We start from the raw sequence: 20,696 nt of genomic DNA, 5'->3' as shown, positions 1-20,696 counted from the left end.
CCTTTTCATCACTGCGAGGAATATAAACAACAGTACACAGACAGCTTCTCCCCCACCTGTAGACAAGTGTATAAGTAAAATTTAAACAATGTAGGTATGCTTTTGTACTTGAGCTATTCGTAGTGCACATGCAAATGAACATCTGAGTGCATTCGTGCATATGCATGCATTCATGAGATTATATCTATTACAAAAACCAAGTTGTACCGAAACTTCAGAGTGAAAATTTATTCTGGTAACAAGTTATATTGTTCAAATTCTTATTTATGGGCTTGTCTACTCAACCTACCATGTTGATGTGCGACTTATCATATTTTGATTCATTCAACTGAAACTGAAGATAATTATAAAACGTGAAGAGAAGCATAAATCTTATAAAACCTACCCATGTGCCTAGTAGCCTCAAATTCTTCTTCCAAGTTTCGATAAACAGGTGGATCTATGCTTTCCTTAATTTGGCTATTAGCACCTTTCGGGTCCAGGTCCGTGGCCCAACTGAAGTGCATTAAAGCTAAATGTGTATTACCCAGTTTTTTGTGCACCTGAAAAGAAATTTTCAAAAGATGATAAAGTGGATACAACAATACAAACTGGTTACTGTGAACTGAAAGAATACTGTCAACAAACAAACAACAATTGCAGAACTATTCCTGCAGTATATAAGAAATAAAACACAAATCTGAAAGAATTTTCCAAAACAAGCCAAATGAAAACTCTTTACTCCACTTTTGACCAAGAGTGGTAATATTAATGGTCATATGAATTCAATATTCTAGTAAAACTACTAAAATAGTTCTTAATACTAACAGGGTATAATAATTTTAAAGACAGCAATGGGAAATTTTAATTTGTATCACTGTTTTCATTCGTTTCTTCCATGTAGTATTCTTAGTCTTACATGAGGACTAAGAGAATTGACATCATAAGATTTATCTCCTTTCTAACAAAACAGTCTTTGTAATCTGTTTATGTACAATATAATACTTAAAGTAACCGCTGGTACAAATCATATTTTACCACAATCCCCTGTTGAAAGGTGAACAACAAATTAATGACAACTGTTACAATAAGAAATTTAACACCTAAACTTCATGTGCAGTCCTGTCGGCAGGTACAATGGACGTTACGAAAGGTCCAAATTTTATTAACTTTTCATATGATGTATGTAGGAGGTGTGCAGTGTAGAATAAAAGCTTTTGATCTCAAGAACCCTGTGCTAACTTGGGGGAGCTGGAAAACTGCAAAATTTTGACGCACTAGTCTTTTCACTCTAAATTTTTTCCCTTGTGTCCATGACAAAATTCACTCAGACCTTCCTTGGAGGGATAAAATATCCTACAATTTCAACTAGTCAAATGAACTTTTGCATCACATACTTGTCAGAACACAGAGCTTCTAAGGAACTGTAAAATTCTCAAATTATTAACAAAAATCAGCGAAAGATCAAGTTTTAGCATTATAATTTTAACTGTACATTTTTTAAAAGAATACAGTAGGTGCTTATAATACTCAATGCTAAACATCAGCTAGAACCACCACCCCCTGCCCTTCCATCAATGGGATGCTCATTTCTATTAAGGCCGTGTAACAGTGGCAAGAACACAGGTTTCTAACTGGTAGGTGCTTCAAAATGTCAAAGTTTAACAACTGCAAGAACACCTCCTTCGTAATACGATGTCATTTTTCACCAGTCAAATGTATATTTAAAAAATGAATAGTACTATGAATTAATAAATGTATAACACAATACATAATCACATAAAAAAGTTGCCGGCTTGGCCACTTTGGTCCAGATGGGAAGTCAAACTGGGTATCAGCTTCTTCCTGTTCAGCAAAGATACTGTCATTTACAGTTTCCGCACTGTTGTAATCCCTCTTAGCCTCCTCCTTATTGAGGTCTAGCATGAGTGAATTCTAACATTCATGGCCACAACAATGTTTGCAAATGGCAGAGCACCAGAGACTGCTTTTTTGAAGCTGCAGCCCCCTATGCTACTCCCTTTCGTACATTTGCAAGAAATAATATTCAGTAAGGAGCCTGGAGCCATCCTTTTTTTTGTTGTTATGGGAATAGGAATAAAACTCATACAAGATAGATCAACACAAACTTACATTGCCAAAAAAGTGCATGAAGGAAAAATTTGACTTCTCAAGAACTACCTCTATACCTGCTATAGCTCTTAAAACTCTAAAACCCGGGAAGGCACCAGGAAGCAACGGTATACACCCATAATTTCTTCTGCATAATGGGAAATGTGCAAAAAATTGGCTCCCAGATTTCTTCCCTCATATTATGAAGTCTGCTTCAGTCCCACAAAAAATGAAGCAATCAAAAATCATAAGAATACTCATGCCCGGCAAAGGCACCAGATCAGCCTAAGAACTACCACCCAGTGACATTGTTGAGCACTATTTATAAGTTCCTTGAAATAATTCTATACAATTGCATTAGTCCACTAATCTTGCAGAACCTTCCTCTTGAGCAAGGTGGATTCCATCCAGGACAGAACTGCACTGATCAAGTCTTTAACAGCATTTATTGAAGCAGGATCCCAAATGAAGCAGAAAACATCAGTTGCTTTCGCCAATCAAAGTGTAGCACATGATATAGTTTGGAGTCATGGACTGGTTTATGAATTATTGCACCTTGTCCCATGCAAACGGGCAACAAAACTAATTGATAGCACGTTAACTGGAAGGACAGTTACTGTAACTATAGAAAAAGACACTAGCTGCCTAAAAGTATTGAATAACAGTTTGTAGTTTGGCTATGTAGACAACTGGGCAATAGCTACCCAACACCAAACTTTTGAAAGAACTGAAGAAAAGAAATCCTAACTTCTGATCTACACATCTTAAGCCACTGTTCCCGCAAATGGAGGTTACAACCAAACTCAAATAAAACAGAAGTTTTATTTTGTCATCTCTCCAAAAGATTGGCACACAGAGTCCTAGATGACTATTTTAAAGAAGACAATCTTCATCGTAATATGCATTCAAAATACCTTGGGATCACGTTAAATAGGACACTTTCTTTTAAGAGCACTTGACATGAACATCTGTTATGCTCAAAACCAGAAACAACATTCTTCATAAACTCTGTGGCTCTTGTTGGGGTTCGTCAGCAGACACACTCCGAGTATCAGCTCTTGGTCTGGTATACTCAGCAGCAGACTACTGTGCGCCTGTCTGGCTTAATAGTCCGCATGTAAAAAAGACGTACAACTTAACAAGGTCATGCACATTGTTAGTGGGTCAATACTATCTACTGCCACATACTGGCTACCTAACTTCAGCCACATTCCACCTCCTGATATCAGACGGAAGAGTGCGCTACTGTGTGAAGACCAGAAGATTGTTAATAACACCAACCTTCCAATAGTGGGTGACTTATTCCCTGTGAATTGAAAAAGACTAAGATCAAGACATCCCACTCTCTTCACAGCCAGGACTCTCATGGAAACTGAATTCAATCCCACTGATGGCAACAAAACTGTTCCCCACAATGCCTGAAGCTGCCCTACATCCACAAGAAACCTCTGGATTCAACTAGCCTCAGGCAATTTAGACTACCTTGAACCGCATCCGATGTGCAGACACACTCCACAAGCAACGCAAATCTTCATCCCCATCCTGTGACTGTGGTGGGGAACAACAGACAGTTGCTCATGTTGTATCGACATGTCCTGCACATGCCTACAAGGGTCCTTTCACAGTGATGGGTGATGTTATAAAATACATAAAAGACCTTGATATCCATCTAGAGCCGCTGTTATTTGTGGTATTTTATGCTGGAGAGCTGTGCATCAATGATGATGTGTAGTAATTTGTATTCTTTATATATGTATAGCCATAAAATAAATAAATAATAAATGGGAATAAACTCCTCCTCTTTTTAGTATTTAGCTCTAAACTGATGAAATCTTTTTGTGGTCCAGACATACCTATAATGGTATGTAGATACAAAAAGAATGCTAGTGGGCAGCGTATCCAGTAGGTGCCAATCTTGCAAGCGGATATTTGGAATTTGCCATCAATTTTGGGAGCTGCCAGAGCCAAAGATTTCTGCTCATGTCTCCACTGCACAACATCACAAGAAACCTTTCTCCTATTTCAGAAATGTGGCGTGTTATGTCTGGTCATTAAAAAATCCAAGGGTTTTTCTCATATACAATTCTCACTTTCTTCTTCCTTTGTCCATGGGGATCAAAGTAGTGGCGCTCTCACTCGCTGTGTGAAGAGAAAGAATATCCTGTCGACTGGATCTGCATAATTCCGACGAGTATAGAATGCTGGGAGAATTATCACTCCCATTCTTCTGGAAATAGATGTTATTTTGGGAAGAGGCTAATGTTGTCCGCAACATCAAGATATCTAAATATTCATCTGTGATGGTAACACTTTTCGAATTTTCATCTGTGATAACAACAGTATCATAGTCAGCAGCTGTTGATAGAGTCATGTTCATTATCGCCATTTCAGACAATAGCATTGAAATGAAGTGCCTTTTGTTGGTGTCTTTTGATTTAAAAAAAATTCTTTATGATTCTGTTGTGGCAGTTGTTATGGAGAATAGTAACTCTGTTTGCTTATGGGTGTACTGTTCTGACTATGCAACAAGAATGTGAAGCTTGCTTGCTTGGTGTCACTGGGTGGTTCAGTAGATTGTGAATTGTGATGTTTCCTGAAGATTGTGAAGCCATGGGTGTTGTTTGTTTTTCGTATGGTGAGGTCCAGAAAATTAAGTGTGTTGTCTGTTCCTGTTTCTAATGAGAAGTGAATTTTTGGGTGCAAGTTGTTCATTTCATTGTGTAGCTGTAGAGCATGTGTGTGTGTGTGTGTGTGTGTGTGTGTGTGTGTGTGTGTGTGTCTCCAAGCGCTTCATCAATTAGGCATATTATGTCATTGACATAACAGCACCAGTTAGTACTTTTTTTAATTTTGTTTTTGTTTTATTATGTGTGTGAAGATCCTGTTCTCTAAATTGTTCATGAATATGTTGGCTAGACTGATGAAGCACACGCACATACAGAACAGCTACACAATGAAATAAAGAACGTACACCCAAAAATTCACTTCACATTAAAAACAGAAACATACAACACTAAATTTTCTCGAAGATTTACACACAAAAACCTGTAAGAAAACAGCATTATTTACAGGAGCTAAGCAGAGGAAAATGGTTACAAGCCTCATATGATAGAGAAATTAATGCAACAAATTCTTAAACAGAAAAGGAACAAACACACAGCACATACACAAAACCTTACACCACACAGAATAACAAGACTTACAAACAATGACCACATGCAAGACACAACAGTGCAACAAAACGCACACAAAACAAAATGGCACATACTCACCTACAATAACAAAATTGTCCATGGTATAGGCAACTTACTAGAGAAACAGGGACTTCAAATACAATACAGGACAGACAACACAACACAAACGAACTCAGAACACAGGAGACTCTCACAGATAAATTCAACAGATAGCACATTTGCTGATTACTTAACAGCCCATAACCAACACCTAACTTCAATAGCAACAGACTCTGACACTGAAATCCAGCCACAGCTTATGCCACAAACTAACAACAGAAAGAATTTCTATGTACAGAAGGAAAACAAGTTTTAAATGAAAACACTACACTTTGTAAAGCCACATTATTTAACATACTAAAGAAACTTTACAGAAAAGACAAAAGACAACACAAACACCTAAGGAGCTTACACACACACACACACACACACACACACACACACACACACACACACACACACACACACACACACACTTTTGCGAAGCGCAAAGGCGTTTGCAAAAGCAGAATTACACAAAGTACATTATGTGCGTGTGCAGTGCCCTCAAAATGCAAAAGGAGGAGGATCAGTCACAACAAAACATGAGTAATAACAAATATATGTGTAAAACATGTTGCTACTCGTTTTTAAAAAATCAAGGGATGTATTAACTTGCTGACAAAATTCACATTTACATCGTTTGGTTTGCATATGACAAGATATTGCTGCAGGATGCCATACAGATGGTCCTGCAAAACCATATAATGTAACATCATGGTAAGAACAAAAATAAACAAAAACTGTCTTTAGTGGCACAGAGAGGACAAAGCATGTTTGTGTAACAAGAAAAAACAGTGTTTTCGCAAAAAAGGTGGAACCTATATCCAATAATTAACAAAAAATTAGATTAATAATAGCTAAATAACATTCCACTAAAGAAATGAAAGCAGACTGCCAAAAGAATATTGTTACAAACTCCTAAAAGTCCTTTTACAGTGTCAGAAAAATGTTCTCCCATTTAACAGTTAAACAAAAATTTGTTATCAGTGGGGTTTGAACGTGGGACCTCTGGTATGACGACCACACACTCTACCAACTCAGCCACGTGAGAGTCACAAAACACTTCTTCATAGGTATGTGCTTCCTGTACTCCTTAGTTATGGTGTTACTTCTAATTACGATTTACACATGTTCTGCTGGGTGACAACATATACCATAAATTAAATCAATGTTTTAGTTGATACTCTATCGATATACAATGTTTGGTACTGATCTGAGTGTCTGACATCTGGAGGTTTGGGTGTCAGTGAACATCTCTATTTGTTTACAAAACTGGGGAAGACGTATCATACACAAAGTAGATGCCACAGCAGTTATCTACCATGTGTCAGCCATCCAAAAACCTTCATCACTGTCATTAGGATCTGCTCTATGGTCACACCTTATCGTATGCCTAGACAGAATTCTACAGTACAGCGAATACTGAAGTAGTCTGAGCTGTGAATCTGTGAAATTCCTGAGAATCCATTTTACCTTTTAGGCTGATCATGCCCCTTTAGTCAGATGTGCACTCTTAGTATAGTTCTCGTGATCTGTTGCATGAGAGTGGGCATCATTTGTTTGGGACATCCAACATGCATTTTCCAACTTGTTCTGCTTTAATGGTGTTTTTCATTATGGTACACAAGTAGAAGTACTGAATCCATACCACAGCAGTGGGACCACAACAGCAGCTCAGACAGCAGGGTGGAGAGCGCCAACTGCTCTGGGTCACCAGAGGACACCTCCCCAACCATCCACCCAACTCTCCAACCCAAGTGGAAATTGGAAATGAACACTACATTGATGACAGATGAAGCAGTCCCCCCTCCTTTTTTTTAAATTGAAGTTATCAGGCTGAAAGGTGCACTTTTTGCAAATTTTTGATAATTTCAGAAATCTTCCATTCTCTGAAGTACTGAAACTTAGTGTCAGTTGTAAAAAGATGGTTAACCAGTGAATACAGTAGGAAATTTAACACTCTACAAGAAAGGTGTGTAAGTGCTTTTTGTTACAGCATGCATGGGGGAAAAAATTGAAACGAGAGAGAGAGAGAGAGAGAGAGAGAGAGAGAGAGAGAGAGAGAGAGAGAATGAAACATACATACACACACTCTCTGAAAAACTGATGCAGGAGGTCAATCGGACTTCCCATTTCTGGACTAAGAATGTTACTGGTGAGTGCAGTGCCCTAAAATAAAACAATGTAATGAAAGTAGGCAAGCCTGTGTGTTTCAATGCCAGAGACAGTGGAGATCATTTTTATAGTGAAGACAGGAGCATTCAGTTTCTGCATAGAATTTTCACAGTGATGGTTGGTTGGTTTGTGGGATTAAAGGGACCAGACTGCTACGGTCATCGGTCTCTTTCTCCAAATACTAAAAACACCCACAGAGAATAAAAACGATTAACAGAAGAGATCACAGACGACACAGAACAAGAGAAACTGACAGAAAGACCAGACAAAACGAACTAAAATCACACAGAGTGTGACGGTGGTTGGCCGACCATAGAAATAAAAAAGGAAAAGCCAACCACTTAGAAACACATTAAAAAAAATCAGTTTAAAATCGTAGGCCAAAGGCCAGAATCAACACAAAACAATAAAATAAAACAGATACACTCAGATTAAACGATAAAAACCCCCTGCCCGAATAAAACGTAAAACTAAGTCAGCCATAGCAGAGTCATCTGTTAAAAGGGCAGGGAGCGTGTCAGGCAGTGCGAACGACTGCCTGAGCACAGCTAAAAGTGGACAGTCCAATAAAATATGGACCACTGTCAAAACGGAGCCGCAGCGACATAAAGGTGGGACCTCACGTCGCAATAGGTGGCTGTGCGTCATCCATGTGTGCCCAATGCGCAGCCGGCAGAGGACAACAGACTCCTTGCGGGATACCCGCAAGGAGGAGCTCCGCACACCGGTAGCCTCCTTGATGGCCCGAAGTTTGCTTCGTGAAGGCAGGGCGCGCCATTCAGTGTCCCAAAGGTCCAGAATTTTGCTGCGTAGCAACGCTCGCAAATCTGTCTCCGGGAGGCCAATGTCCAGAGATGGTGTACTGGTGGCCTCTTTCGCCAGGTGGTCAACATTCTCATTGCCGGGTATCCCAACATGGCCTGGGGTCCACACGAAGACCACAGAGCGGCCGCAACGCGCAAGAGTATGCAGGGACTCCTGGATAGCCATCACCAGACGAGAACGAGGAAAACACTGGTCGAGAGCTCGTAAACCGCTCAGGGAATCGCTACAGATCACGAAGGACTCACCTGAGCAGGAGCGGATATACTCTAGGGTACGAAAGATGGCGACCAGCTCAGCAGTGTAAACGCTGCAGCCAGCCGGCAATGAACGTTGTTCGGAATGGTCCCCTAGAGTAAACGCATAACCGACACGACCAGCAACCATCGAGCCGTCAGTGTACACAATGCCAGAGCCCTGATACATTGCAAGGAGGGAAAGAAAGCGGCGCGGAAGGCCTCCAGAGGGACTGAGTCCTTCGGGCCCTGTGCCAAGTCCAGCTGAAGGTGAAGGCGAGGCACACACCATGGGGGTGTACGCAGAGGTGCCCAGAAAGGAGGCGGAAGAGGTAAAGCCCCAAGCCCGGAGAGAAGCTCTCTGACGTGGACCGCTATCGTACAACCTGACCGGGGCCGACGTTCTGGCAGATGGACGACCGATTGCGGGAACAGGAGACGATAGTTTGGATGCCCGAGCAAGCTAAAAACATGGGCAGCATAAGCCGCCAGTAAATGTTGGCGCCTCAATCGCAGTGGAGGGACACCGGCCTCCACAAGTATGCTGTCCACAGGGCTGGTGCGGAAGGCACCAGTGGCAAGTCGGATCCTGCGGTGTAGTATTGGGTCCAGCACCCGCAACGCAGATGGGGATGCTGAGCCATAAGCCAGGCTCCCAAAATCCAGACGAGACTGGATTAACGCCTGGTAGAGCCATAGGAGAGTAGATTGGTTGGCGCCCCACCTGGTGTGACTAAGGCATAGCAGAGCATTTAGATGCCGCCAACACATCTGTTTAAGCTGCCGAATATGAGGCAGCCAGGTCAACTGGGCATACAAATCTACACCCAAATACCTATGCGTCTCAACCACAGCAAGAAGTTCGCCATCAAGATAAAGCCGCAGCTCCGGGTGGACAGTGCGTCGCCAGCAGAAATGCATAACGCGGGTCTTGTCAGCCGAAAACTGAAACCCATGCGCTACAGCCCAAGACTGCGCCTTACGGATAGCGCCCTGTAGCTGACGTTCAGCAGCTGCAATGCCAATAGAGCTGTAGTAAAGGCAGAAGTCGTCAGCATACAGGGATGCTTGGACTGACATCCCCACCGCCGCAGCGAGCCCGTTAATGGCTATTAAAAATAGGCAGACACTTAAAACAGATCCCTGGGGCACACCGTTCTCCTGGACTCGGGAGGAACTATGGGAGGCCGCGACTTGCATGCGGAAGGTACGATACGACAGAAAATTGCGGATAAAGATCGGCAGAGGGCCCCGAAGACCCCATCCATGAAGCGTAGAAAGGATGTGATGACGCCATGTCGTATCGTACGCCTTCCGCATGTCGAAAAAGACAGCGACCAGGTGCTGACGGCGGGCAAAGGCAGTACGGATGGCCGACTACAGGCTCACCAGATTGTCAGCGGCGGAGCGGCCTTTACGGAACCCACCCTGAGATGGAGCCAGAAGGCCCCTCGACTCCAGTGCCCAGTTCAACCGCCGGCTCACCATCCGTTCAAGCAACTTGCAAAGAACGTTGGTGAGGCTAATGGGACGGTAGCTGTCCACCTCCAAAGAATTCTTCGCAGGTTTCAGAATGGGGATAACAATACTTGCCTGCCATTGCGACGGAAACTCACCCTCGACCCAAATGCAGTTGTAAAGGTCGAGGAGCCATCGCTGGCAGTCCACTGAAAGGTGTTTCAGCATCTGACAGTGGATGTGATCTGGCCCAGGAGCGGTATCAGGGCAAGGGGCAAGCGCACTGTGAAATTCCCACTCACTGAATGGAGCATTGTAGGATTCAGAATGGTGGGTGCGAAAAGAAAGGCTCCGACGTTCCATCCGCTCTTTAATGGGGCGGAAGGCCAGTGGGTAATTGGAAGAAGCGGAACTAAGAGCAAAATGCTCTGCCAAGCTGTTGGCAATTTTGTCGGAGTCTGTACAAACTGCTCCATTCAGTGAGAGCGCAGGGACACTGACAGGGGTCCGATAGCCATAGAGGCGTCGGATCTTGGCCCAGACCCGCGATGGAGAGACATGGAGGCCAATGGTGGACACATACCGCTCCCAGCATTCCTGCTTGCTTTGGCGGATAAGGCGGTGGGCTCGCGCACGCAACTGTTTGAAGGCGATAAGGTTTTCGATGGAGGGATGTCGCTTGTGACGCTGGAGCGCCCGCCGGCGATCTTTAATCGCTTCAGCGATCTCAGGCGACCACCAAGGCACAGTCCGCCACCGAGAGGACCCAGAAGAACGGGGAATGGCAGATTCGGCGGCAGTAACGATGTCGGTGGTGACCGATTGAACCACCGCATCAATGTCATCACTAGAGAGAGGCTCAATAGCAACAGTGGAGGAAAACAAGTCCCAGTCAGCCTTATTCATAGCCCATCTGCTAGGGCTCCCAGAAGAGTGTCGCCGTGGCAGTGACAGAAAGATCGGAAAGTGGTCACTACCACACAGGTCGTCATGCACTCTCCATTGGACAGACGGTGAGAGGCGAGGGCTGCAGATGGAAAGGTCGATGGCAGAGTACGTGCCATGCGCAACGCTGAAGTGTGTGAAGGAACCATCATTTAAAAGCGAAAGATCGAGCTGTGCCAATAATTGCTCAATGGTGGCGCCTCGACCTGTCGCCACCGACCCACCCCACAGAGGGTTATGGGCGTTGAAGTCGCCCAGTAACGAGAAAGGTGGCGGCAATTGGGCTATCAGCACAGCCAGGACATGCTGCGCAACATCACCATCCGGTGGAAGGTAAAGACTGCAGACGGTAACAGCCTGTGGTGTCCATACCCGAACACGACAGCCTCTAAATGCATTTGTAGAGGGACAGACTCGCTGTGAAGAGAGTTAAGGACATATATGCAGACGCCACCAGACACCCTTTCATAAGCTGCCCGGTTCTTATAATAACCCCGATAGCCACGGAGGGCGAGGGTTCGCATTGCTGGAAACCAAGTTTCCTGAAGTGCAATGCAGAAGAAAGGGTGAAGGCTGATAAGTTGTCGGAGGTCAGCTAGATGGTGGAAGAAACCGCTGCAGTTCCACTGGAGGATGGTATTGTCCATGGCGGAGAAAGGCGTGACGGGACTGGGAAGGCAGATTACGCTGCTGGGTCACCTGCCGCCTCCGAAGGAGCACCCGTGCAAGTGCTATCCATTGCGTCTGAGGGATCGGCGAGATCGAGGTCCTCAGCGGACGCAAGGATCTCCACCTCATCCTCAGACGCAGAGCTTGTAGGTAGCGGTGGAGTAGGTGCCACCGCAGGTGTCTTGGTCTTACGGGTCTTCAAAGTCGTTTTCTCTTGCTGTTCCTTTGGTTGCCGTTGTTGAGAGGGCTTATTGGAGTAAGTCTCCGGGACCGAAGAGGATCGCGAAGCCTGACGACCAGCGACCCGTGGCTTCTTCAGCCACTGGTTGGTGTCTGCTGTGCCGCTGGTAGGAACCTGGGAAGGGAGTGACCCAAGGGATCCCTTCCGAGCGAGAGAAGCTGAAGAAGACTTACGCTTCTCCGGCTTAGAAGTGGGGACTGGTGTCCCCAGTGGTTTAGTGGGTGCTGCTCCCGAGGTAGATGGTGTGGGAGCAACAGCGAGAGAAGGGGCCCCCATCGTCAAGGGGGCAGGTGAGGTCCTCTGACTGTGTGAGCTGACTGTAGGTCTTGCAACTGAAGGAGCTGGAGCAGGAGTGACAGTGGAGGCATAAGATGACATCATGCGCACGGGATGTAGCCGTTCAAATTTCCGCTTAGCCTCAGTGTAGGTCAGTCGGTCCAGGGTCTTATATTCCATGATTTTGTGTTCTTTCTGTAAGATACTGCAGTCCGGCGAGCAAGGTGAATGAGGCTCTCCACAGTTGACACACACGGGAGGCGGAGCACATGGAGTATCGGGATGAGATGGGCGTCCACAATCTCGACATGTGAGGCTAGAAGTACAGCGAGAGGACATGTGACCGAACTTCCAGCACTTAAAGCACCGCATCGGGGGAGAGATATAGGGTTTGACGTCACATCGGTAGACCATCACCTTGACCTTCTCTGGTAATGTATCACCTTCGAAGGCCAAGATGAAGGCACCGGTTGCTACCTGATTGTCCCTCGGACCCCGATGAATGCGCCGGACGAAATGTACACCTTGGCACTCTAAATTGGCGCGCAGCTCGTCATCAGACTGCAAAAGTAGGTCCCGATGGAAAATAATACCCTGGACCATATTTAAACTCTTATGTGGTGTGATGGTAACGTTAACATCCCCCAACTTGTCACAAGCAAGTAACCTGCGTGACTGGGCAGAGGATGCTGTTTTTATCAAAACTGACCCAGAGCGCATTTTGGACAAGCCCTCCACCTCCCCAAACTTGTCCTCTAAATGCTCTACAAAGAACTGAGGCTTCACGGATAGAAACGAGTCACCATCAGCTCTGGTACAGACGTGATACCTGGGCGAATACACGTCACTGTCATTCATTGCCTTTCGTTCCTCCCATGGTGTGGCCAGGGATGGGAACGATGTGGGGTCATAAACGTTAGCTTTAAAATGAGCCCTCGAACGCTTAGAGACTGCTGGTGGCTGGCCGCCAGCGAGAGATGATGTACCACGCTTCATTGAGGGTCATCTGCCCTGATGCCACCTACTTCGACCAAGGGCCCTCCCCATGGGCGCCACCCAGCCGCAGCAATAGCCACCTGGCAGGATGGCCATTGCCGGGAGTCCTGATGCCCCAGGGAGATGGGCATCTACTCCTTGGCATACGTGGGGAGTTAACGGCGCAGGCATCAGTAGAGCGATCCCTGTGTTGTCAGGGGGGCTACAACCAACAGGGTACATGGCGGCCCCACCACAACGGACTGGCTACCGTGCTGGATCTTAGGTGCAAAAATGTCCAAGGTCGTTGTCGCAGTTAAAAGCAACACTGCAGAGCGCAGCGTGGTTATCGCACCCAGGGACGTATCCTCGCCCAAGAGATGGAAAACGAGCAGGACACCATTGCAACGACGAAAAAGCCGGCTAAAGGTCTCAATGCACGACGGATACAGTGCACCATGTAAGGCGCCCTTCCCCAATTGGCTCGCTCTTCGGAATAATTTAGAAAGATGGAGGTCAAACCCGAGAGAGAGAGACAGTGGCATTGTCACACGAGCTCAAGCAATGACACACACAATATTTTTCTAATGTTAATTTTTGTTGTATTCACATGTTATTTGCTGGAAATACATTGAATAGGCTTTAACTTCACTCATATTAAGTCTGAGCCAGAAAAGTAACAAGTAAAAATTATAATGTTATATTCTCAACATACTTTCCCTGTTAAATAGTAGACTAGAGATTCTTTAGGAACAAGTTCTTTCAGTTCTTCAAGCTCCTTCAGAGCCTCTGTATTCCTCCCTGCAGCAAAGTAGATAGATGCTCTGTGGAACTTACAAAGTGGATTCATTGGATCATTTTGAATAGCTGCATTCAACGTTTGCAGAGCTTTTTCTGTCTTAAGAAGTGCATGTTGGGCCTGCAAAAAAAGAAAAAAAGAAAGAAAAAAAATCATAAAATGAAAATGCAAGGCTTGTTAAATTCAGAACAACAAAAAGTTACATGTTGGCATTACATGAAAGAATACAGAACACTGAAATATACATATGCTTTGCTTATAGTATGAAATAATTAATCACAAATGAAATGTAATAGTCACGCCTACAAGTTTTAACACAAGCCATTATATAAACATTGCGACTTCCTTGATCACCTATTGACATACTGTCTGAAGAGAGTGAACAGAATTCTTCTACCAATGGCTGTTTGATTAATAATCTGACATTTTATAGAATTATCCTCCACTGTTCATGCACTGATGTGAAACTTGCAGACAGAGGTAATGTGCGCTCATTGCAGTATTTTTGGAGGATATTTCTATGGTGTACATTGTAAGACAGGAATCCAACATCCACTTTCCTCTTCCTTGTTGAGGTTATAATACTTTTAGATTTTAGTGGCTTTTTGGAATGATAAGGCGATTTTTTCCACAGTCGGAAGCTGAGTTTCAGCATATTTTCTACAATGTTCCACTTCACTCAACACAGACTCATCCATGGCAAAATTTTCTGTCTGCCCCAGCCTCCAATTTCTTCTTGTCATCTGACCCACACTCTATTAGTGTATATACTGTCTTTAATCTATGTTCTATGAGCATAGGGCTCAATGTGTCAGGCATACTAGAGATCTGTGGCAGAAAGGCCATAGCAAAATTTATTATTTAAAGATGTCATTTCAGCATATGGTGGGCTTTGTCATAGTTTGTAAGTCCTTCATTAGATACACATTGCTCCATAGGAAGCAATTCCAAGTGTTTTTGAGTCTGAGAGGCTAGAGCTCATATAATCATCTTACATGTGTTACAAGGGTGTTCAACATGATGGCTTGGATAATTATTCAAAAGCTTATGTAACTAAAGATGATGTGCATAGGTTTCTGATACATGTTTGTATGCCAAATTCAGGATATTTTCAAAACAGCTCACAGCACTTCAGGACAAGCCAGTAAAAATCAGGATACAATAGAATTACCAACAATATAAGGTTAATAATAGGTTATTTTCACATTATCTGCCATACCACCACAATAGGTGAACACACTGTTACATTTACAATATGGATGTAAATATAAACACAAATTTCACACTTTTTGCATTGAAGATGATGGTACAGACTCCTTGTTTCCTGAACATTACTTTTAATGGTGTGTGTATTCACTCTAGAAGTTTATTTTCAAACTGCAGAAGCCTCTAGAAGGGAGGCTAACAAATTTGGTTTTTATTGTTCTCAGAGCTTCTACTGTTTCTCACTTCAGTCCCCCTCCCCAAAGCTTTAATTACCTGAAAACTCACTTTCAATACATGTATTAGAATCTATAACAGCTAGTGAAAATTCAACCAAGCTTCTGACAGAGGACATCAAAAGGCTGAAAGAAGAGCAGCTTATTTTGTACCACCACAAAACAGGGAGTATGTGTCACAGATGTGATAAGCAAGTTTGGATGGTAATTATCAAAACAAACACTTTTTCATTTTGGTAAGATCTTTTAATGAAATTTCAATCACCTACTTTCTCCTCTGAATGTAAGAATACTTTACTAACAACAACCTACATAGGGAGAAATGATCATTGTAATAAAACAAATCAGGTCACTCATTTTTCCACCATGCTGTTCGACAGAGGAATGATAGAGAAATAGCCTGAAGGTGCTCTACTGTAACCTCCGCCAGGCACTTAACTGTGAATTGCAGAACAGTCACATAGATGTAATATATTTTGCACAGATACAGTCATTGTGATAATGATCAAACGTTTTTGCTATTTTTCACTGACAACAACAATTGTTTTCACATTCTAGTCCAGCAGAGTACCACTGCAATATTTACTTGCATAACAGTACTTGTTAAACAGTTCTATATTATCCACAGTGAAGTTCACGATTTTACAAAACTATACAACTCCCGAACATTAATTCAGTTGATGGTCTTATTTAGTGCAATCCGCTCTGTTATCTGAAGAAGTTCCAGAAATTGTTTATATTATTCACTAATATATCCCAAATAAGTGTCATAGAAAGCTGTGGTGATATCGTTAAACCGATCAAGTATCACTAAGTCTCTCATTTTCCAACTCGCGTAACTGCTGTTGTATTGCAGATGCCAAAAATCTTTTCTATTTTTTGAACAACATATTAATTTTATCCATAACTACAAATATAGTTACATTTTCTTTTTCAATGATTGGAAAAAAAAAATACTTTACTGGTTTGAAAGAAATCGAAGAGTGACAAAGGAGAGTGGATTTTTGAAAGGAATCTTCACGATGATACATTTCTTCTCAAGGTATAGGAAGAAGGATTTTAAGGCTCCGAAATCGTCGAGTGTTTCAGCACCTGGTAGAAGAGAGAACTATCTAGTTTCACAATAATCTAAGAGTTTCTAGTGTCCTACTTCTGTCACCTCACAGAATGGTTTTACTTTTTCAACATGTGGAGCACAAACACGGAAAAACTGGTCAATTTTACAAAGGATTATCTGCACATCAATGGGTAAGCTGTCTGCAACAGTTTGGACAGCTTTCTCCACAATATAAGCAAGACATCTCACACCTATTCAATTACTACCTTTCTTTTTCAGTAAAGTTCCAGGACAGGTTTTTTGTTTTTATTTTTTATTTTTTTTTTATTTCACAGTTTGCAACACTAAACAGGAACACATTTTGTTTTTGTATTATCTGTTAGTGTGCGTCCTTGAAATGACCTCTGCCATTTTTCTGCACAAACTCACTAGGTGGCAGAGCTGTGCCTAGCAACACACTGTTTTGGTTCTTGGCGCATTAGTTACAGTGACACAATACATGCAGATTGTGAGCAAAGAGTGAACATTAAATTCTGCATAAATCTGGGGAAAAGCCCTTGTGAACCATGGTCAATGATTAAGCATGCATATGCAGGCGAGGCACTTTCAAGAAGTTGTGTTTTTGAGTGGCACAAAAGGTTTTGCGAAGGCAGAGATTCAGAACAATATGATCCCAGAGCTGGTCACCCATCTACAGCACATACTGCATGTAATGTAGTTATTGCAAGGAGACCTTTATGTAACCATGTGTGCAATATCAGAAAACTTAAGTTTAATCATGAAGTGTGTCATAAGATTTTATGCAAAGATTTATGGAAACGGAAACTTAATGCAAAACTCGTCCCTCACACACTAATAGATGAATAGGAAAAGGAAAGACAAAGAATTTCTACTAAACTACTGGACAGTGGCAGACGTGATCCCAAATTTCTGTCAAAGATTATTGCTGGGAATGAAGTTGTTGCTACCAGTATGACACTCACATGAAGTGTCGAAGTGCTGAATAGTAGAGTATTGGATCACCAGCCTTGAAAAGTCAAATGACAACCTTCAAGAACAAAGACTATGTTGAACGCATTCTTTGACAGTAAAGGATTAGATCATCATGATTATGTTCCTGCTGGTCAAACAGTGAACCAAACTCTAATACACTGAAGTTTTGAAATGTTATTTTGATAAGCAATTTGATTTCGCTGCCCTGTTTTTTGGCATTCTCAGGACTGGTTCTTACTGCATGACAATGCAAGGTGCCATACTGCTTTTCTGTTACAGAGTATCTGGCCAGACATTCTGTTACCACCATCCCATATCTGATTTGCCTGACCTTTTGCCTTGTGATTTTTTATTGTTTCTGCAAATAAAAGGAAAGCTTCATCAAGCTATAACAGACATTGAACAAGCTGTGACAAATGAGCTTACCAGCATCACAGTTGAAAATTTCTCTGCTTGCTTCCAAAGCCTCCACAACCGGCAACTGTGCATATGTAGCGAAGGGGACTACTTTGATAGAAGCTAGGGTGATTACTGATAAGTGCAATTTTCTCAACTACCCTGGAACTCTTATGACAATGGGAGTATTTTCACTCTTTTCTTTCAACTTAAATAAGTTAAAAATCAAACAGCTTTTTACCTCCTTCCCTCCATAACTAGTATTTGTGTTGTCAGACAAAATTGCTACAGTATTTTTCTTAAAATATAATTTTTCCAAAGCCTTTAAGGTGTGGTTCACACTGAGGTGATACGATATACGATACACGATGCAAAATGCAATACGGCTCAGAAACAATGCACATCGGAAGACTGAACAGAAGCAAATGTGAAGCGACTTAACTTGTTCACTCTGGGACGGTAGCAATATGACACCGACACATACCTCTGTTGTATCACCTAGCACAACACGGAGTGCTGGCTGCTCCATGCAACTTGTGTTGTATGATATGGGGAGATAAATTTCAAATCGTTCAATGACTCTCAAAAAACTGTTATATGTAGATGATGCAAAGCATCTCTATTGTTAGTTTCTCAGTAAAACTTTTACTTTTCATGCAAAAAATTAAAAACCACTGTTTTGAAACCACGCGCACTCTCCATTACGCAGTCTGACAGTCTTCCTCGTTTGACTTTGAGGAAACTATTTAACTATTTGGGGGGGAGGGGTGACTGTTCCCCCCCCCCCATTATTGCCCACAGTTATTGCAATACACTGTAAGGAAGTAAACCACCAGACATACTGAAAAGTTTGCAGTGAAGAATGTAGTCACTGGCCAGTATACATCACACATTGCTGCGCGTGAAATAGAGCTAATATATCAAAATTGTTTTTAATGGTGTAAGGACAGCAATGCTTCTTTCCATTCATGGGAAAATACATGACATATATTGTAGGTTGTCCACAACAAGGCTGGCAGCTACGTGCCACATACAACGCTATTGCCATCTACTAGGGTTTTTGCTACGCGGAGTGCAGAGATACATTGCGTTTCTCTTTTTCGTATACTGCCGGTATGAGTCAAAGTTGCATATGAAAAACTTACTCAAATGGAAAAACACCTTGAGTCATCAGCTGATGATGCTTTCTCAGTCTACAGTCCCTGCTTTCACGAAATCTTGTCACAGGCAAAAAGAAGCCTGAAAGCTAAATTCCAATTACATTTGAATGAGCAGCTGCATGAAGCTAGGAAGGACTGTTGGGATTTTTCTTATTATCATGACTTACTTCCATTTTTTAAAACACGTTGTCTACACCTAAGCAGAGTTTGCAACCCACTGCTGCACTACTGGTCATGACATATCTACATCTACACTTACACCTAAATATATATCTTCACCAACATCCATATCTGCATCTACATTTTCATCTATACTCTGTAAACCACTGTGACGTGTATGGTAAAGAGTACCTTCCATTGTACCAGTTATAAGAGTTTCTTCCTGTTCCATTCACAGATGGAGTGCAGGAAGAATGTTTGAACGCATCTGTGCATGCAGTAATTATTCTAATTTTATCCTCATGATCCCTATGTGAGCAATTTGAGGGTTTTAGTATATCCCTAGAGTAATCATTTAAAGCTGGTTCTTGAAAGTTTGTTAATACAATTTCTCAGGATAACTTATATCTGTCTTCAAGAGTATGCCAGTTCAGTTCCTTCAGTGTCTTTGTGACACTCTCCCGCTGATTAAACAAACCTGTGACCATTCATGCTGCCCTTCTCTGTATACATTCAATATTCCTGTTAGTTCTATCTGGCATGGGTCTCAATTTCTAGAACCAGTTGTACGAGTGATTTGTAGGCAATCTCTTTTGTAGACTGATTGCACTTCCCCAGTATTCTACCAATAAACAGAAATCTACCACCTACTTTACCAACGACTGAACCTATATGATCATTCCATTTCATATCTCTGAAAAGTGTTACACCCAGATATTTGTATGAGTTTGCCGATTCCAACAGTGACTCATTGATATTATATTCATAGGATACTATGTTTTATTCATTTCATGAAGTACATAATTTTACATTTCTGAACATTTAGGGCAAGTTGCCAATCTCTGCACCACATTGAAATCTTATCAAGATCTGACAATATTTATGCAGCTTCTCTCAGACAGTGCTTCAAAAAGCCTGAGTTTATTACTAATATTGTCTGCAAGGCCATTGATATGCAACATGAACAGCAAGTGTCCCAACACACTTCCCTGGGCACACCCAACGTTACTTCTACATCTGACAATGACTCTCCACCCAAGATAACATGTTGTATCCTCCCTACCAGAAAGTCCTCAATCCAGTCATAAATTTAAATTGATACCCCATATGATCATACTTTCGACAATAAGCATAAGGTTGGTACTGTGTCAAATGCTTTTCTGAATCAAGAAACACTGTATCTATCTGGTTGCCTTGATCCAAAGGTTTCAGTATGTCATGGGAGAAAAGTGCAATTTGGCTTTCAGGTATCAGTGTTTTTGAAATCCATACTAGTTGGCGTTGAGGAGGTCATTCTGTTCAAGATAGCTCATATCTCACTTCAAATCTAACAATATTTCTCGCTAATACTCCTCAAGCTGAATCATATATTACTTCACAAAACTGAGCAGTTGCAGGCATACAATCCCAGGTTTATTAATTTGTAACCATTATTAATATATTTTCCACACTGTTTGGTTGGTTGGTTTAAACGAGGGGGTGAGGGACCAAACTGCTAGGTCATTGCTCTCGTTCTGATTAAAATAATTC

The 20,696-nt window shown here is 42.4% G+C and overlaps 1 protein-coding gene across 1 annotated transcript in view; it reads right to left on the bottom strand.

Moving 5' to 3' along the window:
* Positions 1 to 20,696, bottom strand: part of LOC126253296 (cell division cycle protein 27 homolog) — a 209,982-nt gene that overhangs the window by 17,204 nt on the left and 172,082 nt on the right. Inside the window, exons 13-14 of the mRNA XM_049954526.1 lie at positions 13,879 to 14,082; positions 386 to 542 (exon numbers count right to left, since the gene is read on the bottom strand). Coding sequence (XP_049810483.1) covers positions 386 to 542; positions 13,879 to 14,082 — 361 coding nt within the window. The remainder of the gene's footprint in view (positions 1 to 385; positions 543 to 13,878; positions 14,083 to 20,696) is intronic.

Source organism: Schistocerca nitens, chromosome 4 (assembly GCF_023898315.1).
Source record: "Schistocerca nitens isolate TAMUIC-IGC-003100 chromosome 4, iqSchNite1.1, whole genome shotgun sequence".
Taxonomy (NCBI): Eukaryota; Metazoa; Arthropoda; class Insecta; order Orthoptera; family Acrididae; genus Schistocerca; species Schistocerca nitens.
This window is presented reverse-complemented; position numbering and strand designations above follow the sequence as displayed.